The following is a 15,759-nucleotide window of genomic DNA, read 5'->3' as shown; positions in this document are numbered from 1 at the left end:
ACTCTTTCCAGAGTCAAGGGTGACCAGCTCTGCTTTAGACTTTTGCCAGTTCCTTGGCTACGTTCAGGCCAAAATCTCTCTAATGGCCCAAGTATCTCAAATACCTTCAGTCTGTTTCCATAAATTACACGTAAAGTGAGGCTGTGGGCAGTTCAGTTGAATTTCAGAGGTGTTCCTGACCTTGCGTAAGAAGTAACCTGGGTGAAAGGCAATCTGCTTTCCCCTCTCCAAGCTTTGGAGACCCCGGGTAGTTGTACTGTTAGGTTGTAGGGGGGTAGCATCCCAAGATTTCATTCTGGCTGTGGAGAGCTGCCCTTGCGTTGTACAGAGCTGGAGAGGCAGCTGTGATGGTCAGGTCCATATCATAGAATGGTTTGGGTTGGAAGGCACCTTAAAAGATCATTTAGTTCCAACCCCCCACATGGGCAGGGACATCTCCCACCAGACCAGAGTCCCGTCCAACCTGGCCCTGGGCACTTCCAGGGATGAGGCATCCACGGCTTCTCTGGACAACTTGTGCCAGGGTCTCACCACCCTCAGCGTGAAGAACTTCTTCCTAACATCTAATTTAAATCTCCCCTGCTCCAGTTTAAAACCACTGCCCCTCGTCCTGTTGCTACACTCTTATAAAAAGTCCCTCCCCAGCTTTCGTGTAGCCCCTTCAGGTGCTGGCAGCTGTTCTAAGGCGTCCCCAGAGCCTTCTCTCCTCCAGGCTGATCAACCCCAACTCTCTGAGCCTGTGCTCCTAGGAGAGGGGCTCCAGCCCTCTGAGCATCTTTGTGGCCTCCTCTGGACCAGCTCTAAGAGATCCATGTATATATACTACAACAAATAATACTAAACATGCCAGATGAGATGTCAGTGCATGACTCAAACCTCGGTCTAAACAAGGGGTGGCAAGTTTAACAGCGAAAAAGCAAATTTTACCCTGGGAACATCTGGGGAGGTGGAGGATTGTTTTCTCCCGTGGGTTTTGTGGCTTTCTCTGTGCTGTGCCCTTGGCAACAGATTTTTGGTGAAAATCACCGACTGTCAAGTGATTTATATCAAGTCTACATGGCTAAAGCCCAAATTTGTGTGAATGTGTGTGTATGTGGGGGAAACCCGAAGGTTGAGGTTAAATACTTGAAACCTGCAGATGCCTCCTGTCTAGCCCTTCATAGCTGTGTGTATGAGAGAGGATTATCCAAGGACAGAGCAGTGGCTTTGGGAACGGAGACCCGTGGCTCCATCAGTGTCCTCAGCCAAGACACTTCTCTTCATGCCTCAGTTTCCCACTTGGCCAGAGCTGGCTAATATTGAGGCACCGTGTGCAGGGGGGCAATTAAAAAACTCATAAGCGGTCGCAGTCAATGTCACCCAACCAGCAGGGCTCAACCTCCAGAAGCAGAGACCCCATTTGTTAAGCCGATGTCCTAATTACTGCCCTTAGCTGTCAGGAGCAGCGTGTGCAGTAGGTTGCAGGCTCCTTCTGAGGCTGTTTGGTCTGTGTCTGTCTTAAGCGTGATTTTTTTTGTATGTAATCATGGATTGTTTTGCTCTTTTGGGGAGATAGGTTCATTTGCCTTCGCTCCTTTCTAATGAAGGTCGAAAAGATATAACTAGAGCTGAGAAGGAAGAGGATAAAAGAGGAAAATCCGAAGAAGAGGCTCTGGTAACCAAAAGAGGGGAGCCAGTCAGGATCAAGATCTTTGAAGGAGGGTAAGTGTCTCATTTTATTTCTCTTTTTGTGTCACGGTTGTGTAGGAGTTACTGATACAATCCCGGCAGGACAGGGAAGGTGCCGCGTGGAGTTGAGCCTTAGGCCAGATAGAGTTGGATTTCAGCTTACTTTCCACAGTAAACACCTGACCCTCGAGAGCAGTAGATACTCTGGACTGCTTTAATTTTCTTTTTCTGAGTTGTCTTTAAGTTAACAAGCACTTCAATCTCTTTTCTGAACGGATGGTTGCGCAAAGACGGCTGAAGAGCACAAATACATCTTGTGGCTGTCTCTGATGTGACTCCATATCTTCTAAATCTTTCCAGAGCCTTCTCCTGAAAATGATGTTCCTGTGGGTTGTTTCCAGCATAAGAAGTGTCTGGGGAGATCTTTTCTGATGCCTGGGGTTTGGGTGGGGGAGAAATGAAGGATTATATTTGTGTGATTTTAATCCCACCCAACCAAAGTAGCTCAAACCAGAATGGATGCAAGATCTAAATTTGATGTCTATCTTAATTCTTGGCTCCAGGTAATTCAGAGTACTCTTCAGTAATTCAGCACTGGTCTAAGACTGCTGTTTATCTTTTAAGAAATGAAAAACCACCTAATAAGTAGCATGTCTATGGGAAACAATTAAAGATCATCCTTCCTGTGTGTTTCAGAGGGGGCCAAAGAAATGTAAGAAATCCCTAGCAGGATTCATAAGTTCGACTCTTGCCATTGGGTGATCTTGTTTTTTTGTGTGTTAGAAAAAACTTTAATTAGTCAGTGGTTGTGGTTTTCTGCTGTTACCAGTTAAAATTTGCTTTTATTTTGAAATATTTCATTAGCAGATGATCAAGCTAGCTAACCAAAGGAGTAAAATAGTGCTTTGGGAAAGGAAGCCTGCCTGTTCTTCTGAGAGAACTCACCTCTCCCCCAGACGTGGGCACTGTGTGTCCAGCCCAGGTTAAATACACGTTGGTGGTGGGTGGTGAAGACGAGAGCTGAAGTGGTGGCGGCGGCCAGTGATGATTGTGACCTGAAGCGACTTAGGGAAGGAGCCAGGGAATGGCAAGAACACAACAGATAGAGCTGCAACGGGTCAGGCCCATTGCCATCACCCTGCTGTAGCTAGCATGGGACTGGCCGAGCGCTGGGTTTTGTTGCCTTAAAGCCCACAAGAAGGCTCCGTTCCCCTCAACGGGGTTATCCCGGAGCTGCGGCCGTTTCAGAGGGACTCTTGGACTCCCCTGTGGATGTGCCTGAAGATGCTCAGCGTTGCCGTGCGTGCCCATCACCCTGTCCTGGCAGAGCAGCTCTGCAGAGGATTTTTGGGGAGAGGTGTGAGGGTGTTTGGCCGCTCCCCGAGGCGAGCCCTGTCTCTGTGTTCCCCAGCCCAGCGCCACGGACGCAGAATCACATTTCCCTAAACAACAGACGCAAGATGAAGCAACTTTTCCGACACGTTCCGTGTAAGCCGGCGTTAGGGAACGTATTAGTCATCCCGAACGTATGCTGTGTTTTATTTTAAAGTTCCTGTAGCGCTGACTTCAGGCAGCGGTCTGTCTGGATGCGAGACAGAACATAGTAGCCGTTTAATGCCAAGCGCAGGCATTACCATAACGCGCCAGGTTGCAGAAATAAATTTTATTTCTAAATGACACGGCGTACGCACAGCTCAGAGGTCAGGCCAGACTCCCGAGGTGCTGGGTACGTAGCTGGTGGCCCCAGCCCGGGGTCTTGCAAAGTTTCTGACGTCGAATTGTTCAGCCTCAGCAGTTTGTGTCTGTGAGGGTGTTTTCTTGCAGCGAAGAAACCAGCCTGCAGATGAAGCCGCAGGGTGCCTGGTGCTTTGCGCGAGATACTCGATTGATCAGACCCCTTTCCTGGCCATCTCTGGGAAATGTTTTATAAAAAGTGCATCCATTCTCAAGACATTATTTCACCGTCTTTTTTCATTTTTTCCTCCCATAAAGATTTCCTCCTTGTCTCATTTTTCCTCTTATTTATTGGTTTCACATGGTCTGCTGCTGGCTAGACCCATCCTTCCAGGGGGATGTAATTGGTTTGAAATCTTTTGGAGCCGTCCTGTGCTTTGTTGCCTCCGACAAGATTATAAAGAAATTCAAGGAGAAGCGCCATGAATCCTTAGTGGCCCTGTGTCACCTTTGTCAATCCACTCCGGTACTTGGGAGGCACCAGGCCCATTCTGAAATCTTACATCATGAAACTGCAGATTGGTATCGACCCGATTTGAGAGCGAGGTCTGTCATGGTCTCATGGTCTTGTCAGGGAGATGTTGCCTGTTCACTGTGCATTAGCATTGCCACGAGGAAACCTGATAGTAGCGGGGTGGTTGCAGTCAATAGCTGTTCTTCTATTTCGTAGCCAGATGCTGTGCTTTTATGAGGCCCATCAGGTGGCTTCTTGCCCTGGTTGATTGCAACTGTTAAGCAATAACAAGGTATAAAAGGTTAAAGACCTTAACTGACATCCCCAAACCAATGTAGTTTTCATTTTACGTCAAAAGGAAGGCTCTCTTTGGAAAGCTGCTCCATTTCTTTCCCTCTTTAGGGAAAAAAAAACACTTTATTGTTGCAGACCTGAGTGTCCTGGCATTCACACCTTAAAAACTACCTCCCCTTCACACTGCCGCGTGTGTACAAATCCACACACGAGCGAGTCGAACCCATGGTGGTGTAATGGAGCGTGTTGTAAACTTTGAGAGAGATGCTCACAGTGCTGTTGTGACCCGCTCCAGTCATCGATTTGGTCTGACTCAGACATGAATCCAAGTCCTCCACTTTTGTCCTCATGGATGATTAGCAGAGAGCGCAGCTTCAGCAGCCGTGCTCCCTCCTGAATGGGGATCCTGACCCCCCACCTTCTGCTCCCCTTTGCCAGGGTGAAGCTGTGCGCAAACCTCCCTTCCCCAGATCCCTTGCAAACCTCCCTTCCCCAGATCTCTTGCAAACCTCCCTTCCCCAGATCTCTTGCAAACCTCCCTTCCCCAGATCTCTTGCAAACCTCCCTTCCCCAGATCTCTTCCTAATTCTTGCCGTTGTTGGCTCACAGGGATCTGTGGTCAGCTTCTCCGGGGTGATCTCACTCCATTTCTATGACCGGCCTCAGAAACTGCAGCTCCCACCACCCGCTGACACACACACCTCATGGAAAATCCCTGGCACAGCAACGTGAGAGTTTTATTACCCTAGAGAAAGCCTCTCTGCTAAACAAGCAAAATTTCTCAGCGTGTCACTCCAAACCCCTGCATCGGACCCGGTTCATTCAGGGGATTTCCTTTTGCTGCTTAGATGAGTTCTTAAGAATTCACCCCGTTTATTTTGAAAGGAGTCATTTATCCCAAAGACACCAACTCTCGTTAATAGGAAAAAGGAGGAGTCCGAGCCCGTCCAGCTGCCGTGTGAGCCAGCAGCTGATGGTCCTTTCTTTACCTGCAAACCTGCTCAAATCCTGGGGGTTTGGGCTGCAAAAGCCCCAGGGGTTTACATCGCATGGATACGCATTGCTCCGATTATGATTATGTTAAATAATCATATTTTATTATTATGTTAAATAATCATGTTTTATTATTATGTTAAATAATCATATTTTATGCCGCACTCCTAGATATAAGCAAAGAATTCCTAGATATAAGGAAAGAATTCCTGTAATTTGCATTTTTAAGTGGAAAGGGTTTTCCTGAGACTGACTGCTTTGCACAGGAGGGAGAAATGGGTGTTAAAATCTTTTCTGTGGGGGCTGGTCGGTGCCGGGCTGACAGCTCGGCGTTAATTTGAGTGCCGTGCGGGGTGCGGGTTCCTGCTTTTTCCCTGTCTTGAGAAGTGCCAGGCAGGCCTTGCTGGGCTTTATTTGGGCAGCCCCGTGGCTGCAGAGCCCTTCGGAAAATCTGTGTGTGTCAAGGTGCTCGCTGGAACGTGATTTTAAAGTCTTGAGCATCAGCGTGTGCATCCTGCTTCTGTAAAGGACCTGTAAAAAAAAAAAAGAAAAAGAAAAAGAAGTGTTTCTTACGTGCAAAATTTTTTTGTTTGTGCATGAGATAGGACTTTACAACAAATAGAGCGAAGAGCTTTCATGCCACTGGCTCTGAGACTACCAGGGACAGCCCTACTGCCTAGAGATCTGAAAATGATTAACCAGCTTGTGCTGGGAAACAGGGAGAGCGCGCCCTGGTTTTGTCACGTGAAGAAAAAAAGACCCATCGTGCTGGCAGCTCTCCAGGAATCCCCACCAGTCTCCCTTTCCCTCGAAGAGGTTGGTTTTCTGGTGCTCTCTACCCACAGGATAACCTGCGGGGTCACGATGCTCACGCTCACCAGGATCCGTCCTCGTGGCACAGGGGACAGGACCAGCCTCATGCCCCGTAAAAGAACATAAGGTCTCTTTTGAGCACCATACGCTTACACTCCTTTTTCCCCCTTTTTTCATAGCACGAGCACATTTTCTGCTTCAGGAGCTAACAATCCGAAGGCGACAAGGCTCAGGGTGGCAATTTAAGGCAGGACGGATTTGGGAATTTTACTGATGCTGACAAGATGAAAGGAGAAATTGTTTGAAGAGACAGGTTTGCAGGCAAAGAGAAGGGCTGCCTGAAAGATGCATTCGGGAATAGCAGCAGAGAAAAATAGCAACTAGCGAAAAAATATTTTCAAAATGAAAAGAATATGTGCTTTTTGCTTTGAAAATCATTGCGTTCTTAGGTTTGAATATACTTAAAAGCTAATATAAAGGAAAAGTTTGATTTTATTTGAAGCAGATGCTTTATTCTCCCCTTAGCATGTCTTCATGAAAATTTGGATTTTTTTTTCTTTTTAATTTTGAGTTTAATTAAAAAAGCAAAACAAGCAACCAACAAAAACTATCCTGGTGACTCAGAGAGTAGCCAAACTGAAAAAATTGGTTCTTTTCAGTGATGTGTTCAGGAAATGTTCTCTTGGGTCGGGAGCAGCAAGGCAGACAGCAGGGAACTGTGCATGGAGGAGGAGGGAAGGGAGAAGTTTGCGAGTAGAGTCAGTGCAGAAAGCAGCAAAGCAAAGGGGTAACTTGCTTGACCCCTGCTGAATCTTCATGCAAGGTCCCAAATGTGTCGTTGGGACAGGGCTCAGGGCTTGAAGCACTTTGTGTTTTCCTTGCTTTTATGACGATACCAGTGAGTTGGTTGGTACCTTTGCTGATCATCTCTCACGGGTCCGTGCAGCGTGAGTCAGCATCATTCCCATTCAGCCTGCTCTTCGCTACCTCCTTTACTTTCCCCTTATGGCTGCAGATACAAGAAAACCCAACCCGTCAAGTCCTGCGTGTGTTTCGGTCAGCACAGACCCACGTTCAGTTACCATCTGAGCCCTGATACAGCTGGAGGGGAAAATATTTGCAATGCTCTTCGTGCTCTGGGCGCGATGACGACCGGCCGTCCCCGCACCAGCTCCCCGCTGGCTCCAAAGAGCAGGATGTCCCCATGTGCCCACAGCTCAGAGCTTCCCTTTCGTACCAGCTGTGTTTGTGCCGAGCAGTTCCTGAACACGCTGTTCCCTGGGCTCCTGAGCATCTCCCGGGGACAGCGGATGGTGGTGGTTGGAGCAGAGAACAGTGACTTGGGGATGGGGGGCTCGTGACTCACCGTGACTCTTGCATAAGTCATTCTGCTCTCTACGCTTCAGTTTCCTCGTTTGTGAGAGGGGACGCACAAACTCACCTACTGCTACGCTCGATTATATTATCCCTTTAAAATGTCTTAATAGTCCTCAGTGGGAATTGTTAATGTTTCCTGTCCTGAATCTCTTGTCACTTCACTTGACAAATTGGGATCATTCTGCAGCTTATTCCTGTTTTTCCAGGAAATTTGAGAAACGCAGAAGGATTTACTCTAGCTTGTCTGGTTTTCTGTATTATTTTTCCTAAATTATTTTTGCCCGTACAGCCAGCCTGCTTTCCTGACACGTCCCGCCGGCAGGCACTTGTGATGCAGCCTGATGCTAATTTCCTACAGCCAATTATTAGCAATTGTTATCTCCAATTTCCTCTCTGACCTTGTGTGGGATGCTCAACTTTCTGTAGCGATTTCATTCCTCCCTGTAAGCACCCAGCGAGCCAGCCCACGAGCTTCCACACGGGGCAGAGGCTGAGCATGGTCCTTGGGTGCACCCACCTTGGGTGGACTCTTCTTCCAGCGCCAAGTAGGGATTTCCCAGCCTCTTATCCCACTCACCATGACTTTTATCTTCTCTGTGTTACTCCAAGACAAGGATTCCCATTTGTTTTCAGTTCGAATCATGAAAAATATGGACTTAATAAACAAGCAGCAAGCAAGAAAATGTCTTTGATGCCTTGCACAGGTGCCTGGGGTACCAGGCTAGGGTAAACCTGCCTTGTGTGTGCTGTGCTGCATTTGATTTGGGGACTGAAGAGTGTTCCAGCTGCCAGGCTTGTCAGTCTTGTTGGAGCTCTAAATGAATCAAAAATCTACTGGTAGTTGCATTTGTTGTAGCAGTTGCTTTGTTTGTAACACCTTGTAGATCCAAGGATCGGTCCAGGGAGGTAAAGAGAAGCAGCCCCTGCTCTGCAGGCTCTGAGACCGACAAGGAGGTGGGTTCCTGGGGTCGGACAGAGCGTGATTTTCCTTCCTTCTTCAGTGGAAAGATGAGTTCAGGTGACTACAAGCGAAGAGGTGGAAAGGGAGCACTGCCTTGCTTGGAAGTCTGTCTTCTGTGCCCTGCCGGAGACTTGTGACCCTGGAGATGAGCCCTGCTGGGGTCGTTCTCAACAGCAAGGGCACAAAGAGAGGGAGTCTGAGAGGGGGAGAAGACAAACATGGGGAGGATGACCCTGTGTGCTGGCATGTGTTTTGTACTGAAGAGTTACAAACGAGCATTTGAGCCAAAAAAGTGCCAGTAGGTGGTAGAGGTCCCGGGCTGGTGGCAGAGCAGAGCTGTGCGTGAGAGGTGGGAGAAAAAGGTGACATTTAAGAGCAGATGAAGGGACACCCAGAAGCCTTTCACGGTGCCTCGGTCACGCAGGTAAGGGGCGGTCAGTGGAAAGGAGTGGGATTTGATCGGACAGACCGTTCTGGCAGCTGAACAGGGATGGAGAGAGGAAGACGTTGGTCAGAAGGTAAGAGACTGCCGTTACCCAGGCAGGGAAGGGGCAGGCTGGAAGATCTGAGCTCTCCCCACGTAGAGGGATGGAGAGAAAAACAGGAGAAGTTGCTGCGCGCAGAGAAGTGAAGAAAAGAGGATGAGGGTGAGCGATGATCTCAGGATTGGGAAGATGGCAAATTCAGAGGAAAGACTGTGTGCAGCTACCAAGTTAGTAACACTCGTGTGTGCATTTCCAAGGTTAGGTACACCCTCTGTTTCATAAGAGTCGGCTTTTTTTTTTGCAGTTTAACAAAAGTTGAACTGGACACTTCCCTTTGTCAAGGCTTTGAAAACCATAATGTAAAAGGATCTGTGTGAAGTCCTGAAGTAAGTCCACGATCACCTGGGCTCTCCTTCTGCAGCTGGGATTCGCAGGCATGACACAATGTCTTAGTCTGAGCCGCTGTTTGATACGGGCCAAATGTCTGGAATAATGAGCTCTCCCTCTCGGCAGACTATTTATGGGCTTGTGGCAAACATCAAGATTATAGAGTTTTCGTTTTATTGATTTAGTGACACGAGCTCTACAATTAATTTGGTGGAAAACTTGAGAAGGCAAACGTTTTTCCCAGGTTTGCTTAGGATTAGCCAGTTCTTAACATCTGCATATCTCAGCAGCCTGTCCTATACAGAGATGTAATTTATAGAAGCTCTTTAATGGATTCCAAGCACTGTACAATCAATTAGAAACCCGATGTTCAAATAGACAGACCCGGACCTGACTGCCTGTTACTCAACCCATATTCCTCTAGGTAAATGGCAGGAAGATGACTGGCAGGAGGATAATTCTGAATTGTTTTTTTGGGACTTCCTTTTCTGTCCCTTTCTAATGATGAAAACATTACTTTTGAGGAGACAGGTCCCTTCTCAAGGCAGACGTTAATCTGATTCCTGTTTGGTGTTGGGTTGTTGGGTTTTTTTGTGGTTTATCGTCCCAAATGTGGGAGCAGAATTTTCAGCTCTCTTTTGTACCAACTACCAGAGAATCCTGGTGATCACAGATGGGATGTGAAATTCTTGGGAACATTCTGCATCATGGAAGTGATAGGGGTCCGAGAATAAAAATTTTTTCAAAAATTAATTTGGGAGCCTGAATCCTATGAAATCTGTCCACTGAGCAGATGTTTCACCTAGAGAGGGACCACGTCCCTGAGACTGGGAATTAAGCACTCCCTGGTGTCAGTTTGGACTCCAAATTTTATTTCTGGATTTTATTTTGCATAATTTAGAAGTGAGCACACAAGCCATACCGATGGTGAGAATGCTTGTACGAACTGAATAAAGCCTCTAACATCCTTCAGCAATGGGATTGTGAGAGCCAGGCTCTGCATTTAAGAAAGACTTTCCAATTCTTCCCAGTTTGTGGCTGGAAGGAGAGCAGCTGAGCTTGTGTGCTTTGTCCTGATATAGCCCGTGATGTAACTGGACCTTTTGATGGTTGTGAATATCATCCTTCATCTGCGCCACGGAGGGAGGTGCAATGCCGGGGAAGGAAGGTGAGATCATTCCTCCTCCTGGGATGCCGCTGGGCTTGCTCGAGGCGGGGAGAGGTTGCAGAGGCTGTGGGACGTGGCAGGAGCAGATGGAAAGACGACCAGCGGGACCGGAGGGAATGGGCAGAGCCTGCTGCTGCTCAGAAAGCCAACGACTTGCTTCCAGCTGCAAGGACGTGCTGGGCAGGGTTGCATATAAAACATATATTTTCCTTTAAATATTCCATCTTCCCAAGTTGTTTCTCACTATTGAAAAGTTATACTTCTAGTTTTCATTGTTATAAAGCCCGTTTACCTTGTTTTTAGTCTGGTTTTTTTTGAGGAGGAGCTCACTAGGGATGTGGTGCAGGCAGATGCGTCTTAAGCCTGTAGCCAATCTGAGTCCCATGACCTCTGGATCATGAAGTGTTACAAGGCAGCTGCCAGCCCAGCTCAGTTTCTCCAGCATGAAGGAGTGGGAAAAAGCTGTGATTACTCACTGCAAGTGTTTAAAATCATTTCCCTGTCCTGAAGGATCTGCCGCTGCTCAGGCAGTTACACAGAATACAACTGAATGGGATGTGGTGTCCCGCGGCAGAAATTCGTGCATAAGTGTTGAAAAATAGGAATCCGGACTGACTGCTTTGTGTGGAGAACCTCAGACAAAAAGGCAGTGTGACCTGATTAGAGATTTCAGCTGTTCTGTTTTGCTCCTTTGTGCCAGTTTAGAGATAAGGCTGAAGAATTACCAGATTTTTAAAAACTGGGAAGCAAGGGAGTTCACCGGCAGGGTCTTGGCTTGTTCTCCTGATGAGGTTCACCTGGTGTCTGTGCGCCGGGATTCGGTTTCTTGGAAGTTGGTGCGTTTCTGGATGCTTAGGTGCTCTTGTCTCTTTATTCAGGACTTGGTACGCTGAACATGGGGCAATAATCAGGTGCACGTGGCCACTTTTTTATAAACCTTTCTGTTGGTTTCGCCCTTTGGTTTCTTGTAGACCCTGGGCATGATTGGGCTGCTTTGTGCAGCTCTTGGTGGAGTTAGCAGCACAGTAGCGGCACTTTCAAAGAGCAAATATTTCTTGCAGATGTTTTAGATCAGCAGTTAAATGAGCGGTTTTCAATGTTTGTGCATTTCTTGCCATTCTTATTTAAACAAACTATTTGATGGCAGAATGATGTGGTTTTCAAGGTTGCGAGAGGCTGAGCACTTACGCCGCTCGGCTGAGATTCGGCCGTGTGCGTTTCAGTCCCCTCGCGAGACCAAAGAGCCCTTCCAAGCGTGGGGTTATCTGCAAAGCGCCGGTCTGAAGCGTGCCACAGCAGCCTGCGAGAGCTGGGGTTTGTAAAACGTGAACTGAGCAAAGACCTTCACTACTAAAAAAACAGCCCCTCTGCTTGGCGGGAGAGCTGCCGTGGGGCGAGAGACCCGCAGGCTGTCGAGGAGTCGGGGTTGATCACCGGGGAGGGACACCGTGCTGCTGGAGAAACATGGCAGATAGAAAGAGAGCCTCAGGAAGCTTAGGCTAAAGGTTGATCAGTTTTTCACAAGAATTTGTAAAGGCCACGTAATGCTTGGCTTGCGCTTACTTGGGCAGTGCACTCTCTCGGGGGGAGTAGGTTTTTGCATGGTTCTGTTATTGCCTTGGTTTGTGGATATTTTCCTTCTTCCCCAACTAGCATAATGCTGAGAACTGCAGTGAGGTCTCCTGCGACAGGTGGGAATGTAGGGTCAGGATACAAATTGAAGGATAATTAGTCTATTTACCTGGGCTGTGAATGGCTTTGAGTTCTAGATCAGAAACATGCTAGTTTTGCTGCAAAGTGCCATTAATAACAATCACTTATTCTTAGTTCATCTCTTTGTGTGTTGGATCTTGAGTTAAACGCGAGGGGCTGGCAGCTGAGCTCAGCACTCCAAGAAGGGCTTCATCTGCTGAGGTGCTGAGTAATGGGCAGAGCTCGTTGCAGTCATTAAGAGCTGCGGGCACTTGTGCCTGTGCAAATTGCACCTTTATGTGGCTGTCACTGTGTGAGTTTGCTAAGCTCACTCGCAGCATCCAAGAAAAAGAACTGTGGCCCTACTGCATGGCTGCACCAGTAACGCAGGTCAATTAGGAAAGGTAAATTAAGAAAGCACTAATACATTGTGAAGGGTACTCAGAACTGGCAGCAGCCTTTGGATATAGAAGAGATCCAGGAGATGCTGGTTCTGTCCTGTGAACGTTTGCAACCTGCGGCTTGACTTCACCCGCAGAGAATGTTGCAGCATCTCCTGGTGCTGGGCTGTGGGGCGTCACCGTGGGGCAGCACAGCAGCTCTGCAGGGCGCCTCGGCGTGGAACACCGCTGAAGCTTAGGAAGTTTTTATTTCTTGCAGGGAAGAGCAGCGGGGTAAAATAGTTTCTAACTATTCCCCGCCTCCCCTCCTTCAGAAAAGGGCTCCATGGACCTCGTTTTCCTGCACAGCCTAGAAATGCTGGCGAGCAGAGGATGTGTCGGCAGTTTCCGCAGCCGGGTTTTTTTGCTCATCTCCGCGGCCGTCCTGCCGCCTCGTAAGAAGTGTGAGTCGTGTCACCAGAACCGCCGGAGCCTCCAGCAGCCGAGGTCACATCTGGAGCAGCGGGTTCGTGAACTGTGCCGGGGATCAGATGGCTTCAAGCTCCTCTCCAGATGGCCCCATCAAGGGAACTCCCAGCTGGATGGTGATCCCACGAGTGCCGGTGGTTGTTGGCAGCCTCCTACCACTCGATGTTTATCTAAGAGAGGGGAAGATGAGTGGTTTTGAGGAGGAGTTGCCTCAGATTCTTGCAGGGTTGAGTGGCGTCTAATCTTCAGACAGCAGGACGTCTTCCAGCAGAGCCTTAGCTGGAAGCAAGCCCACGTGTCCCGTATGAAGACATGTATATGAGAGACCCCCAGAAGCCTGCACGTCCCTCCCTGGCTTGGGAAAAGTGCAACAGTCATAGAATGAGCAGGGTTTGTCTAGTTTTGCAACTGGAGATAAAAATGAATATGTATTGTATACATCTCTCTCTGTCTTTATATCTCAGGCAAAGCTGAGCATGATCCACTGGTACCTGTGACAGACTTATCCTGCACGCATGGAAAACAGAGAGAGTGAGAGTTCTGGGCAGGGATTTATGTGATGCTTCGATCTTTTCAAGGGAAATACCCTGAAGTGTTAGTGCAGAAAGGGGAGGGTGGTCTTTCCTCCCCTGGATATCACACACCCTGAGTATGTTGGGTCTTGTCTGCTGTTGAGCTTGTCGAGGTCCACTTCCAGGTGGCAGCTCATCTGGAAGGAGAGACTGGAGATCTCTTCCCCATTCCTTGAGGGTTATCCAGGCTCCCAGCACCCCAGCATTTCTGTTGGGCAGGCAACAGCTTCCCCAGTGGCAGGAGAGGGCTGGAAGCTGCTTGCTGTGTTGTCACCTAACTGATCCCTCCGTGGAAAGGCAGCGTGAGTGATGCAGCCTGACTTCTTGCTTCTCTGACGAGCATGTGCAAAACCAGCAGCTCTGAACCAGAGTACTCCTGCCTATGGACTATTCCTGCCTGCGTGGCTGATTTGGCCTGGGTAAGCAGCTTGAAGGTGGCTGAGGTGAAACGAGGGGAATCCTGCCCTAAGCATCAGTTCAAGTTCAACCTGGGAAAAACGTGCTGTGCTGCGAGTTCTCCATCCTCAGCGCCATTGCGTGATTGCGGTCGACAGCCCTGCCTTCCCGCTGTGATCTGGGGGAGCCTTCTCTGTGCGGGGCTTTTCCTTGGTACATTCAGGCCACGCTTGCACTTTCCCAGCTCTTCACGCACAACTCTAGAATACAACCTTTCCTGTCAATATGTATAGAAGCAAAAGTCATCAGATGCTCATCCAGTTCCTTTGCTATATCCTGTGCGGCATGTTGGGGGCCGGTTAGCTCAGTGGTTTGAGTGCGGTGCTGACAACAATGACAACACCGAGATTGCGGGTTCAATTCCTGCCCGGTCCCCATGTGTTGCCTGGTCTAGTCGAGAGGTGACGTCCCTGCCCATGACAGGGAGGTTGGACTAGATGATCTCTAAGGTCCCTTCCAGCCTAGGCTATGATTCTGTGGTTCTAGGTTGGCAGCAGCAGTCTGGATCTGGCTCAGTCAGGTTTGGAAAATGGAAGGAAAAAGCTGTTGCCCTAGGGGTTTGTCCACATAGAGCCCTCTCTGCGTCCTCTTGCGCTGCCTGCTCACTCCGTGTCACGTCACACACAAGCTGCTGTCACTAGCAAGACTCCAAGACTCTCCACAGCTCAGCACCACTCTGCCTGCTGTCTCCTTTTGATTTCAAAAATGTCATCTCCTGCCTCTGAATAGTGACAACACTCTCCATGGATTACGTTTCCAAACCTTTCCTCCCTGCTGGAAAGAGACCTCTGAAAACATCTGCCAACTTTCTTTTTCCTCCTTTGACTCACCTCTGCTTTGAGGTGTCTACAGATGACAGCGTTTAGGCTGCTGTGCCAGGACGTCCCAGCCCATCGCGCTGTCCCGTGCCGTCCCGTTGTTCTCCCATACTGGCCTCCGGTGTCCACCTGCTGTGTCTTCATGTATCCTTGGGCCAGTTGAGGGAACCAAACAGTTTTCTATTGTGTGTGCAGTGGACTTGCAGGCACCGTCTTAAGACAAATAATAGGGTTCCCGTCTTAGAGAATTTGTCTCTTTTCTGTTTGCAAGGTACCAGCCCTGCAGCACTGGGGAGCAAAGTCAGTGTGTGCAGAAGCGGGGCTGGCAGGGCTGAAGAGGACTCGTTGTGACCCATGAAGGGAAGGTAACGGGAGCAGACAGTCTGCAGCGAAGAGACACGATCCGCAGGAGCTCAGTTGCAATCACCAGCTCCTTTTTCTTACGAGCTACCAGAGGACCGCTGTGCTCTGACAGCTCTCAGCTGCTGCTGCATTGGGCTCAGTGTCGCAGTGGAAACTCAGAGTGAAAGCCCTTCAATGTCATCAGCAGACCTTGGGGCTCTCAGGGGACTTTTTTTGATATATATTTTTCATCCTGTTTAAACTCTCCTCTTCCCCCTGACCTTATGGTCTTCCGCCATTTGCACACACAAACATTGGCACGTTTTTTTTTTTTTTTTTTTTTTTTAATTCTCTCTGTGTTATCTCTGCGAGATTTCCATGGGAAACTTTCCAAGGAGGGATTATTTCACAGTCCTTTTTCAACCCACAGGGGAGGTGGCCGGACTCGCCGCATTTTCCATTAGTGACTTGGGAGCCCATCTCCTCCTCCTCCCACCAGCTCCGCATTCTTCGGAGAGAAATCCACGCTGCTGGTGCATCTCCGTGCTGGCGATGGAGGGTCTGCAGCCCTGCCTTACTCGTTTCCCAGCTCCTTTGCTGCTTGTGTCTCCGGTCTCACCCACGAGCGTGGCAGAACGTCTGGGAACGGACGGGCCGGCGTGATCCCGTGGCCCTT

At 48.8% G+C, this 15,759-nt stretch overlaps 1 protein-coding gene across 1 annotated transcript in view; it reads left to right on the top strand.

The window, feature by feature from the left end:
* LOC104271523 (transcription factor HIVEP3-like) overlaps window positions 1–15,759 on the top strand; it is a 60,769-nt gene that overhangs the window by 8,089 nt on the left and 36,921 nt on the right. The window contains 1 exon segment of the mRNA XM_009866210.1: window positions 1,556–1,701. Within this exon segment, the coding sequence (XP_009864512.1) occupies window positions 1,556–1,701 (146 nt within the window).

The sequence above is a fragment of the Apaloderma vittatum genome, unplaced genomic scaffold (genome assembly GCF_000703405.1).
Source record: "Apaloderma vittatum isolate BGI_N311 unplaced genomic scaffold, ASM70340v1 scaffold7373, whole genome shotgun sequence".
Taxonomy (NCBI): Eukaryota; Metazoa; Chordata; class Aves; order Trogoniformes; family Trogonidae; genus Apaloderma; species Apaloderma vittatum.
Note: the sequence above shows the minus strand (reverse complement) of the source record. Positions and strands in the feature narration are given on the sequence as shown.